The 13724-nt window shown below is 43.4% G+C and overlaps 1 protein-coding gene across 1 annotated transcript in view; it reads left to right on the top strand.

Annotated features, from left to right (window-relative positions):
- Positions 1–13724, top strand: part of TECTA (tectorin alpha) — an 81851-nt gene that overhangs the window by 51029 nt on the left and 17098 nt on the right. Inside the window, 3 exon segments of the mRNA XM_081541620.1 lie at positions 5458–5657; positions 9768–10151; positions 12542–12834. Of these exon segments, the coding sequence (XP_081397746.1) occupies positions 5458–5657; positions 9768–10151; positions 12542–12834 (877 nt within the window).

The following is a 13724-nucleotide window of genomic DNA, read 5'->3' on the forward strand; positions in this document are numbered from 1 at the left end:
TTGATCCCTGTCAGGGAAACAAAGATCCCACATGCCAAGGGCCAACTGGGCCCATGTGCTGCAGCTACTGATCCCACACTCTCTGGAACCCTTGCACCATAACTAGAGAAGCCACACAGAAGAGCCTGGAGCTATAACAAAGACCCAGCATGATCAAAAAAAAAAAAAATTGTATAACTTTAAAAATTCCTATTGTTACTACTACAACTGCTCCTACTATTAGTAACAGAAACTTTCATTGAAGTACCAGGCACTGTACAAAATTGCACTTCATTTTATCTTAACGAAGATTAATATTTGATGTGGGAGATATTGTTATCTCCATTTTACAGATGAGGAAGCAGAGGAGCCAAGGTTTAAAGAGAGTAAATAACCTGCCCAAGGTGACACTGCTAGTTAGTCACAGAGGCCAAGACTCAAGCCAGGTCAGCCTGATTCCAGAGCCTTTACCAGTTCTATTTCACTGCTGCATTGCTCTTCCTATGCATCCTGCCCACCGAGGGCACAAAGCCTGTATCAGTCCACTGGCCACAGCAAGAGACACATTTGTGACCACAATAGAAATCCAGGTGTAGAACCATCATCACTTTCAGCTCTCAGTGCTTCATTTGGGTGGAGAAAATCAGAATTAGGAATTTGGAAGATTGTTTTCAAGAATCAAATATTTATTAATCACTTGTCACATTCTCAGCACTGTTTGGGGGACCACAAAAAATCAGAAGCATGAAATATGGAGTTTATTGCCTTGTTGGGGAAATAGGACCAGTATACTTGAAACAACAGTAGACATTTCTAAATTAGTAGTTATGTCTCCCCAGATATTAAAATGTATTGCAGAGTTTCAATGTGTGCGTGCTAAGTCGCTTCAGTTGTGTCCAACTCTTTTCTACCCTATGCACTGTAGCCTGCCAGGCTCCTTGTCCATGGGATTTGCCAGGCAACAAGTCAATACTGGCGCATGCACAGAAAAACTAACCAGTGGACCTATGGGAAAGTCCAGAAATAGGCCCAAACACCAAAGAGAAATTAGTATATAGTAAAGCTGTCTTTTCCAATCAGTAGGGGAAATGTATTACTCAATAAAGGACAAACTAGCAGGGGGAAAAAATAATTAAATCCTTCCTTCATTTCCTCACTCAAAAATAAAACCCAGACAGAGCCAAGATTAAAGATAAAAATTTAAATCATAAAACTACTAGAAGGGTTTCCCTGCTGGTTCAATAGTAGAGAATCTACTTGCAAATGCAGGAGACATGGGTTCGATCCCTCATCTGGGAAGGTCCCACATGCCATGGAGCAACTAAGCCTGTGCACAATTATTGAGCCTGTGCTCTAGAGCCTGTGAGCCAAAGCTGCAGAGCCCATGTGCTGCAACTGCTGAAGCCTGTTTGCCCTAGAGCCCGTGCTCTGCTCTGAGAAGCCACCGCAATGAGAAGCCCGTGCACTGCATCTAGAGAGTAGCCCCTGCTCTGCAAAACTAGAGAAAAGCCCGTGCAGCAGCGAAGACCCAGCACAGCCAAAAATAAATAAATTTAAAACAAAACAAGCTACTAAAAGAGAACAAAGGCATATTTTTGGTAATCTAGGAGTAAAGAGGGCCCTTCTAAGCAAAACACCTAAAGCCACAAGGGAAAACATGATAAATTTGACCACTTTAAATTTTTATATTTCCATATGGCAAAAACATCATCAAGATCACAAACCAATGTACCAAAAAAATAAAAAGGAAGAAGCAGCAAAGTCAAAAAACAATTGATAAATATTTTTAACATGTGACAAACAAAAATATATTTTTAATTTACAAAGAGCTTTTACAATTTAATAAGAAGAAATTCAACAAACAAAATACGTGCTGCTGCTGCTGCTGCCAAGTCACTTCAGTTGTGTCCAACTCTGTGCAACCCCATAGACGGCAGCCCACCAGGCTCCCCCATCCCTGGGATTCTCTAGGCAAGAACACTGGAGTGTGTTGCCATTTCCTTCTCCAATGCACGAAAGTGAAAAGTGAAAGTGAAGTCACTCAGTCGTGTCCGACTCTTAGCGACCCCATGGATTGCAGCCTACCAGGCTCCTCCGTCCATGGGATTTTCCAGGCAAGAGTACTGGAGTGGGGTGCCATTGCCTTCCCCGAACAAAATGTGTAAAGGACATGAAAAGGCAATTCACAGAAGAAAGATATACAAATAGATTATAAACAAAGGAAAAAGATAATCAGTCTCACAAAGAATGCAAATGAAATAAGGTTATAGCATTAATTTCTTATTATGGTAAAATACACATAACAAAATTACTATCGTAACCATTTTTAAGGGTGTAGTTCAGTGTTGCTAAGTACATTCATATTGTTGTGCAGCCACCATCCTCAACCTCCAAAATGCTTTTCATTTTGCTCAACTGAAACTCTGTATCCATTAAACACTGACTCTCCATTCCTCTCCCCTTCCAGAGTCCCCTGAAACCACTGTTCTACTTCCTGTCTCAACTACTTTAGATACCTCACATAAGTGGAATCATACAGTATTCATCTTTTTGTGGATGGTTTATCTCACTTAGCATAATGTCTCAAGGTTCATCCAAGTTGCAGAATCTCCTTCCTTTTTCAGGCGAAGTGATATTCCATTGTATGTGTAGACTACATTTTGCTTATCCATTCATCCATTGGTGGACACTTGTATTGCTTCCATGATTTAGCTATAATGAATAATGCTGCTATGACAACAGTGTCTAAATATCTCTTAGAGATATTTCTTTTAAATTTTTAAGTATACACCCAGGAATGGAATTGCTGGGCCCATAGGGTAATTCTATTTTCAATTCTTTGAGAAACCACCCTACTCTTTCCCACAGCAGCTGTACCATTTTACATTCTTATCGACAGGGCAAAGGGTTCCAATTTCTCCACATCTTTACCAATATTTGTTATTTTCTGAGTGTTTTTTTATAGTAGCCATCTTAATGGGTATGATGTGATATCACATTACAATTTTGATTTCCCTGATGATTAGTGGTGTTGATTTTCACATGCTTATTGGCCATTTATATATCTTCTTTGCAGAAAGGTCTATTCAAATCCCTCTCTCATTTTTGTATCAGATTGTTTGGTTTCTTTGTTGTTGAATTTTAGAAGTTCCTTCATATTCTGGATAGTGATACCTTATAGGTATAGCATGTAGTTTTTTCCAAGGACCAGAAAGTTTGGGGATAAACAATCAGTGAGGATGAGGGAAAAATAAATCTCATATAGCCCTGGTAGGAGGATAAATTGACACAACCTCTTTAGAGGGCAATTCAGTTGCATCTATCAGAAGCTTAAATCACATACCCTCTGACCCAGTTACTCCACTTCCAGGAATTTATTGTAGAGATTCATTTACTCATGAGGGCAGGGATAAATGTACAAGATGTAGCATCATTATAAGCACATAAAATACACATAGCAGTGCAAAAACAATGATTCAAGCCTAAGTGATATGGAATAGAAATTTCCACATAAGAGTAGTTGTTCTTTCTTGTATTGTTATTTTTGTTGTTTAGTTGGTAAGTCATGTCCATTCTTTTCCGATCTGATGAACTGTAACCCATGAGGCTCCTCTGTCCATGACGTTTCCCAGGCAAGAACACTGGAGCGGGTTGCCATTTCCTTCTCCATGGGATCTTCCCAACTCAAGGTTTAAACCCACATCTCCTGCATTGGCAGGTGGGTTCTTTACTGCTTTTTTTGTATACATTGACTAAAAATACTAGTTTCTGCAAAACTTTTAAGCAAATCTGTCTTTAATGATTGACTACCACTTGCTGAACACTTAGGTGCTTGTTGTTGCTATTGTTCAGTCGCTAAGTTGTGTCTGACTCTTTGCAACCTCACAGACTGCAGCACGCCAAGCTCTTAGGTGCTTGGCACTGTTCTAAGTACACAGACTCACTCATTCCCTCCCAAAGAGCCATGAAGTGCTGCCCTGGGTAACTGTATAGTACAGATAAGGAGCTGAAACCCAGAGAGATTAGGTAATGGCTCCAGTCTCTTAGAGCTGATTCCAGAGCCCACGCTCTTCACCAGGACCCCAACTGCCTTCCAGGAAAGCATCTACATACATTTAAAAATCACAGAACATAGTTGACGTGGATTGGTCTCTATACACAGGCACACACACCAGGTAAGTTTGCCTTCTCAGAAATCAAGGGGTTCAAGGGCCTACTGTTTATAAACTATTGGCTTAGAAAAGCGTTCTGGAAGTTCTGAGTGAGTGAAAAGAGTAGGGAGTTTTGCAAATAAATTGGGACTCTACCTGGGGCTTGAAGAATGAGGGATCTGGGGACTCCCCTTGGCAGCCCAGTGGTTAAGACTCCATATTGCCAATGCAGGGGACACAATTCAATACCGGGTCAGGGAACTAAGCTCTCACATGTCATGGACCATGGCCAAAAGATTAAAAAATAATAATAAAATAAAATATTAACACATTATGTGGAATCTAGAAAAATTGTACAGATGAACCTATTTCCAGGGGAACAATAGATGAAGATGTAGAAAATGGACATGTGGACACTGTGGCAAAGGGGTGGGTGGGATGAATCGGGAAAATAGGATTGACATATGTACACCACACTACCATGTGTAAAGGGCTTCGCTGCTGGCTCAGATGGTAAAGAATCTGCCTGCAATGCAAGAGACCCAGATTCAATCCCTGGTTCCAGAAAATCCCCTGAAGAAGGGAGTAGCTACCCACTCCAGTATTCTTGGCCTAGAAAATTCCATGGACAGAGGAGCCTGGTGGGCTACAGTCCATGGGGTCAAAAAGAGTCTGACACGACTAACTAACACATATATACACCATGTGGAAGATAGACAGGTAGTGGGAACTTGCTATAAAGTACAGGGAGCTCAGCTCAGTTCTCCATGATGACCTAGATGGGTGGGATGGTGGGGAAGTGGGTGGGAGGGAGGTCGAAGAGGGAAGGGATATACATATAGGTATAGCTGATTCACTTCATTGTCCAGCAGAAACTAACACAAAATGGTAAAGCCATTATACTCCAATAAGAAAATGATAAATGGGGTATTTGGAGACACTGGGAGGATGAAGAAGTGGGTGGGGAAGGCAGATGAACACCAGACGGGGGACCTAAAGGCGGGAATGAGTGTGGGGCGCCCCCGGGAGACCATCCAGTGAATCACTGGAGTCAAGATGCATGTTGGGTAGTGGGTTTAAGGCAACAGGTTGGAGAGAACCTCAGGGAAACATGGCTGAGGAGAGGAGCAAGATGGTGTGAGGAGCCGGATAACCTCCGTCTGCTCTACTGTCCATTGTTTCTGCAATGCTAAGTCCGATAGAGACGTTCTATAAGCAGAGAGAGGAGGAAAGAAGGCGGGGGGGCGGGCAAAGCTTCCTCCCCACCAGGCCTCATCTCCGCCAGCGGGTGAGGGATGGCCCATCCTGACCCGTGTCTCCGTTGCAGCCGTCGCCTGCCCTCCCAACAGCCACTACGAGAGCTGCGTGAGCGTGTGCCAGCCGCGCTGCGCCGCCATCCGCCTCAAGAGCGACTGCAACCACTACTGCGTGGAGGGCTGCCAGTGCGACCCGGGCTACGTCCTCAACGGCAAGAGCTGCATTCTGCCCCACAGCTGCGGCTGCTACTCCGACGGCAAGTACTACGAGGTAGGGGCGCCGGCCCACCCGTCTTCCTTGAGAGGCAGCGGAGTTCTCTCCCCGCTAGGAGGAAGATGGGTCACGGTGAACTCATCTTCCCTTCTGATGAGGATAAGATGGTGCTGTGGATTCGCAGGGAGATGAGGAGGCGGGGAGTGGCGGGCGAGAGGTCAAGGACAGGTCAGATGAGGCTCTGGCTTTGGAGCTACCATTTGTGTGTGCCTTTCTCTAAGCCCTTCTGATTTCCTCTCCTGCAAATCTTAGTCTGAAAGCTTCTGACTTGGCTGCTCTTTGGAAACAGGAAGGCAGTGAATCTGACATTTATACCTGTCTTAGCTAAGGGCAGTTTTAACTGGAAAATATGGAGCTCGAGGCTGGGAGGAGTGGCTTTCTCTCTTCTGTCTATTGCAGCTCCATGAGAAGGGGAGTGAAGGCTGCCATCTCTTCGTGTGTCAGTTGTCCCTCTAGGACCGTTCCCAGAGAGTTCTGTCTGGACTGTTTAATGTCCTGTTTTCCACATCCTACTCTCTGCTTCTCTGTCTTTGGGGGCTTCACATAGAGCTGATGAAGATACCCTTCTTAGATGTCACTGAGTAAAACATATGAGCTTGCGAAATCATTTACACTTCCACCCTGTAATCTTTCTTTATGTGCTGGAATACTAAGCTAAAAAAGATCTTGCCTGGAGAGGGTATTTAGCCCTGGGTTCTGCCTCTCGCCCATTCTCTGTTTAAACGATATCAGTACCTGACATTGGTGAGTAGACAGTTAACAACAGCATCTGTGCAGTAGCTGCTGTTTGCAGATCTCTGTGCTAGTGGTATTGTTGGGGATGATAAAGCATGTTCCCTGCCTTAAGGAACTGAAAAATCTATTCAGAAGAGGAGGGAAAAAATGCACTTTAAAGAACAAGAGGACAATTACAAAATAACATATCAACAAGTGAAAAATAATACCCTACAGAACTAATCAATTTTAAAATGAAAAAGAATCGAAGCTTAAAAAAAAAAACTAATTGAAGTGTCTAAATTGGAAATAAACTAGGCAAAAAAGAAATATTGCCTTCCTTCTGTAAAGAAATATTGTTCCTGTTCAAGAACAACTAAGTTGGCTTTACTTTGAGAAGAAATAGAAAGAAATGAATATGGACGCTACCTTCAGTCTCATTTTCAGTGGGAAATTTGTTTAAATGTTATATTAGAAAGATGGGGGAAAGTAGAATAAAATAACAGAATTGATCAAAGAAGGCTTCTTGGCAGAGGTGAGTTTTGAAGTTAGCTCTTAGAGATATTGATTATTTGAAAGGAAGAGGCAAAACATGTGGGAGAAAATAATAATAGATTCCATTTTCCCACAATCTGGGAGAAGAGATAACCAGGCTCAAAACTGAAAAACACTATTTCAAGCTCTGCTCCCATGTCCAGAGATTTACTGAGATGTATCCATTTATCAAGTATGTCATGCTCCCCTCAGCAGAGATCCTGAGTGTCTGTGACATAATGGATTGAGATTTGGGCTTGATCCTAGCTGAAGCAATACTGAACAAACTGAGTCATTTCTCTGAGTTTCTGTGGCCTTATCTCCAAAACATTACTAATAATACCAACTCAGTATGTTTGTTGTATAATCTATGCAGTACCTGGCACCTAGCAGTTCAATAATTGGTAGCTGCTTATTGTTTTGTTAATTCTCTTAAGAGGCATTTTATAAATTAAAAAAATCCAGGCGTGTTAATGGAATGATGCATATAAAAGCCCTTGGAGCTCTCAGGAAAAGCACAATACAGCTCTCGGCAGCTATTAGCACTATCAACATTAGTATCCACTTTTCATCAGAAAGTCAGTGGGTTTTGACAACAGCTTATATCTGGGAAGTAGCAAATTCACAAAACAAATAATCCACATCTACTTGCCACAGTTCAAGCAAGCTTGGAGGCTTGTTTATACGACAGATTTCTTTGGAAATAAAAAGAGAACACATCTAGCCATTAGCATATAGGGTAATTACCCAGCTGTCCTTGTCAGGACTAATTAAGGTTGAGCAAGCAGCACTGGGCCAGTCTCTTTACTGGGATGCTACTTGATGATCAAGTTCTCCTGTGGGATGAGTTATGGACCCTTGATCATATCCACATACATCAGGTTATTTTTTTCTCTCCACCCATGCAATGTCTGACTTGTTATCTGAGAGAGGCCAGACCATCCACTCAATTATTCTGCAAATCTGATAAGAGAAAGGAGGCCAATTTGTGAAGCTGCTGGCACCCAGAATATTTCACAGGTCTGGAAAGAGGTTCCAGGAACTACTTACATTCCATTTTAGGGGTGAAAGAATCAGCAATGGTTTTCTTGAGAAAACTCTTCCTGGAAGATCTCACCCTCTTCCTACTTACCCTTGGATCTGAGTCAGATCTGTATTTGATATCCAGGGTTTTGATAAGTCTATCGTTAATGCAGAAAATTGTGACAAGACAATAGCATAGACCCTTCTTGTGCCATTAAAACATCTTCTCTGGATAGCACTGTTTTAGAAAATTGAATTAACGCCTTGAGGGCCCTCATCTCTATGAAGTAATCCACTCATTAGGACCACACTCCACTTGAACAGTCATGACCAATTTCCAACAGTTCCCTGGAATTGTTAGTCTAGAACAGGTACAAGATCAAGAGCACAGACTCTACAAGTGCAGCTGTGTCTACAGATTGTAGAAAGAGTGAAAAATAATAGCTGCCACCAATTGATGATACACTTCGTTGCAGGTATTTAATATAAATTTTTATAATTCCCCACTATCTGAAAGAGGATGAGTTGTTCTTCTCTGGTAATAACAGCAGCTATTATTTATTGAGTACCTACTCTCAGCCGGGAAATGTGCATAACACATCTTATTGAATTTAATCTTCACAACTGCCTTGCACGACATTATTATTAACTTCAATTTAGAGAAAGCAAACCAACACTCTGGGAAGCTGGCAGAGCCTCTCAGGGTGGCATGAGTAGGGTGGCAGAGCTGGGATTGAAACCCAGGTGGTCTGATCCCAAAGCTTTCCCTTCATGGAACCTCACTGTTATCTAGGTTTCTCACTCCAGGATATAGAAATAGAGGTATCTACAACAGAAGTTAATTAGAAGTAGATTATTTACAAGGAAAGAAGTTTGGAACAGTGACTACTGTGAAATGTTGAAACTGTCACCTATAAATTGGCACTTGCCATTGGCACTTACCATCTACCTCTACAGGGATTAAAACATGTGCTGCTTCAGGTGCTTATTTTTCAACATTACCTGAAAAGAGTTCAGGCTGAAAAGCAGAAATCAGGCATTCTGTGCTCTGGGAAAAACTGAAAGGATAGGTCTTCAAATAGATATTTTTAGGAGCCAATTTTATGTGCCCAATTCTTGTAGCTCCTCATATCTAGAAAAGCATTAAAATCCTTCATGGTCATGACTGCTCCTCATGACTAGTGGAAACCTTCTGCAAAAAATAAGTATTTGATTGCATATATTCTCCCTTCACCAAAATCACATTCATACTGACCCTCCCTCTTGCCTCTTTGGAGCAGTTTCTCAGAGCTATCTGAAATGCTGTCTCCTGGGCTATAGTCCTTATTTTGCCCCAAATAAAACTTAACTTGCAACTCTCACATTGTGCATTTTTTAAGGTGATAAAAATGGTTCGGCATAAGAATTGGTTCTCCCTTTCTTTAACCTAGTTAAGATTGAAGGGTGGGGTTTATCATTATTGAGTGAATTTAAATTTGTTCCTTCAAGAAGAGCTGATACTTGTTAGATTAATTCCCTACCAAGTATTTTCCTCTTCACCTAGTTCCTTGACCAGCTTCCCATTCCGGTTGGTTGGCTGTGATTAGCTCTACAACCCACCGTGAAGATCCCCAAATTCTTGATTGAAACCAGTAGAGATTAGGTAGCATATTGTTTGGCATCTGAGTTACCCGGAAGGCAGGTACTGTTTGACTTGAACCAGCCTCCCTTGTTGCAAATTCCAGCCCCATTACTGATAGGCCAGCCCAGCCCGGAAAGGGTGCAGGTGGACTGGGCTTTGGGGTCCCCAACCTTGACCGCCACCAGAGTTTCATGCAAAGGGCGCCTCTCTTCCAGCCCAAGCAGCTGTTCTGGAACAGCGACTGCACGCGGCGCTGCCGCTGTTTCCGGCGCAACCTGATCCAGTGCGACCCGCGCCAGTGCAAGTCGGACGAGGAGTGCGCGCTGCGCAACGGGGTGCGCGGCTGCTTCAGCACCAAGACCTCCTACTGCCTGGCGGCCGGCGGCGGCGTCTTCCGCACCTTCGACGGCGCCTTCCTCCGCTTCCCAGCCAACTGCGCCTTCGTGCTCTCCACTATCTGCCAGAAGCTCCCCGACGTCTCCTTCCAGCTCATCATCAACTTCGACAAGTGGTTGGCCCCCAATCTCACCATCATCTCGCCCGTCTATTTCTACATTAACGAAGAGCAGATTCTCATCAACGACCGGAACACAGTTAAGGTGACGAGCCTGTCCTTGATTCTTAAGAAATGTGCCCTGGAACGAGGGCCTGTCTCGGGGGCTGTTTACTGTGGTTTCCCCTGATAATGAGTTTAACAGGCTGTTTATTTCATACATGCCATACACTGATAACCAGATTTTGGAGAACTGAAAGTGTAAAGATTCTACAGGCATAAGCAAGGGCCCCATTTAGTCCTTCGCTTACTAGTGGTAAAGAATCCACCTGCCAATGCAGAAGACCTAATAGATGTGGGTTCAATTCCGGGGTGGGGAAGATCCCCTGGAGGAAAGCAAGGCAACCCACTCCAGTATTCTTGCCTGGAGAATCCCATGGACAGAGGAGCCTGGAGGGCTACAGTCCATAGGGTCACAAAGAGTTGGACACAACTGAAATGACTTAGCACATACGATTCCGAAGATCTTCAGGATATGTACAGTATCTCAAGAACATAAGGTCAGCGTGTATGCTATTAAAGCTTCGGGTGATAAAATGGTAGATAAGTCAGCTTTTACTCTGAATTAATTTCCAAAAAGATTCTTATTTGTTTATAAGAGTTTGAAATTATTCTTGTCTCTGCCACCTGAATGAAGACCGACTCTTTCATCTCTGCCATCCTTTCTAGAAAATGAAAGACAGCAAGCGTTTGCCTGTAAACACAGCTACCTAAATAAAAACAGGTGGGAGGGATCGTCCCTCACTATGAGAGCGCCCCCTAATGACACGCCGAGGGAAGGAGCACAGAGGAGAGCTGCTGCTGCTGCTAAGTTGCTTCAGTAGTGTCCGACTCTGTGCGACCCCATAGACAGCAGCCCACCAGGCTCCCCCGTCCCTGGGATTCTCCAGGCAAGAACACTGGAGTGGGTTGCCATTTCCTTCTCCAATGCATGAAAGTGAAAAGTGAAAGTGAAGTCGCTCAGTCGTGTCCGACTCTTAGCGACCCCATGGACTGCAGCCCACCAGGCTCCTCCATCCATGGGATCTTCCAGGCAAGAGTACTGGAGTGGGGTGCCATGAGACGGTGGATTTCTCTTAGGGTTGACTCTTCTCTGGGAGAGTTGCTGGGTTTCTTGTGAATCTTACAACAGTATACAAATAAATGTGAATTTCCAACCCACCCCCATAAACTAATGCACCACTCCGACCTGGATTCCTCCCGTCCTTCCATCTGAGAAGATAATCTGCTCTGAAGTAGTGGTGGTGACTCCCAGTCACTAAGCTAAATCAGTCTGCTCACAGCAGGCAGACTAGACTAGAACCATGGAGTCAGCCCCACCCCGGTTGCAAATTCCAGCTAGGGAGGGCCAGGAAGAGAGCCAGCACGGGCATATTAATGTTTTTGGAATTGAGTGGTACTGTATCTGTTTTCCACCACTGGCTCAGATAATCATGCACTGGGAGTATCTTTATTTAAAGAGTCATCGAATAGCTTAGTATCCAGCATTAGGCAAAAGACTGGTAGGGTTTTGCAAGCTTAAAAGGAAGAGTATGGATTTTAACACTGGTTTTTAACTTCAATGAAAGTTAATCTGCTAGTGTTTTTGACACTCGAATTCCTTTTGCAAATTGGCCCATGACTGCATGGGCCCAGAATATATCAGCAAGAAAGCAAAAAGGGATTACCTGAGAGCAAAACTGACATTGTGCTGAATAAAATACTCCCAGCCACCAAAATAGTAAAGAATCATATTTTTTTTTAAAGGCTTCTGCTATGTGTTTTTAAGCAACAAAAGTTACTGATAACCTAGGGGCGGGGGGAAAGAACAATTTATTTTGCAAGTACAGGAAAGGCATGTTATGTTCTGTCCTAAGGGCTAAGAAAAGAAACTGTTATAAAGCAAGAAAATGACAAATGGAGAAAATACTATGCCTATAGGGCCTCTGGGAGGGCATCTCCTGTTCGAACATTATAAATAAGAAAACGATAAACATAGCAATGATCCCCAGATTCATTTTAACCGTGTTAGACTCTCCTTAGCGCAGGATTGGGATTTTGTTTTCAGTAATTGGTTTATGCTGGAGAAAGTTTTATACAAAAATCTAGCCACTTGTTGTGAGTTATACCTTTCCATCATTTTTTTTTAATCTCTCTGCCACCATAGTTTGCTTCTTTGGAAGGAACTGTGGACAGTAAGATGAGTGAGCACTCAAATTCCTGGTCAGGCATCAGCAAAATACAAAATTCGGCCAAATATCCTTGCTGCCTGTTCTTGTAAATAAAGCTTTAGTGGAACATAGCCTTGCTCATTTAGTTACTTTTGTCTATGGCTGATTTTTGCCACGAGGATAGATCATATGGGCTGCAAAGCCTAAAATGTTTACTCAGGACTTTTACAGTAAATATTTGCCAATCTCTGCTTTGAGGGTCATCTACTTCTTTCTCCTTTAACAGGTAAATGGCACACAAGTGAATGTTCCGTTCATAACCGGCCTGGCAACAAAAATCTACAGCAGTGAGGGGTTCCTGGTGATTGACACCAGCCCTGACATCCAGATCTACTACAACGGCTACAACGTCATAAAAATCAGCATCAGCGAGAGGCTGCAGAACAAAGTGTGTGGCCTTTGTGGCAACTTCAATGGGGACTTAACTGATGATTACGTGACCTTGCGGGGGAAGCCAGTGGTGAGCAGTGTGGTGCTGGCGCAGAGCTGGAAAACCAATGGCATGCAGAAGAGGTGAGAGTCTCCAGTCACTAGACTCAGTGGTCCCAGTCCTCCCGTGTCTATGACAGATGATGAGGGAGGCACTTCGGGTAGCAACACCCTTCCTCTCCTACATAGAGCTAAGCTCAAGATCTTTGGAGTTTTCATCATACAATCAGGCACAGTAATTTCTTGAACAGCAAAGGATGTAACTAGGCTTAGATGCTAAGTCTAAATTTTTGTGTCATCCAGCCCTTGGCCAAAAAGAAGAGTGTTCCTAGGATTAGAACTCTAAAGCCTTGACCAGCTGCCCAACTGGTCAAGTTTAATTTAACTGCGACTGGGCATCCTTGCTGAGGGTGGGATTAAGAGTTAACCCAGGAAAAGAGGGTTATTCCTTGCTCCCTAGTGCTGAGACTTCACGTCTGTGCATGCCAAGTCACTTCAGTCATATAGCCTGCCAGGCTCCTCTGACCATGGAATTCTTCAGGCAAGAATACTGGTGTGGGTTGCCATGCCCTCCTCCAGGGGATCTTCCTGACCCAGAGATTGAGCCTGCATCTCTTATGTCTCCTGCATTGGCAGGCCAGTACTTTACCACTAGTGCCATCTGTACCTCTTACCAGAGGCTTGGTTGCGTAGGCAGAAGTTGGTAGGAGTCTAGAAAGCCCAAGAAAATAGAAGTCACTGAGGTTATTATCAGGCCCCTCTCTGGCCAGCTGAGATAGAAGGAGCTAAGCAAGTTATTTCAAAGGTGTTTAACTTAAGAGTCCTTCTGGACTGCCGAACCATGTTAATTCCTCTCAGGTTCTAGAGATATACTTCTCTTTCTTGGCATTTCTTTGCTTGTACAATGATTCTGTCCCCTTGAGCTTTAACATGCCAAATGTCAGCTGAATTCCCAGATGTGGAAATGAAGCTCTCAACCC

This window comes from Giraffa tippelskirchi, chromosome 11 (genome assembly GCF_054371585.1).
Source record: "Giraffa tippelskirchi isolate mGirTip1 chromosome 11, T2T-mGirTip1v1.2.pri, whole genome shotgun sequence".
In the NCBI taxonomy this organism is placed as follows: Eukaryota; Metazoa; Chordata; class Mammalia; order Artiodactyla; family Giraffidae; genus Giraffa; species Giraffa tippelskirchi.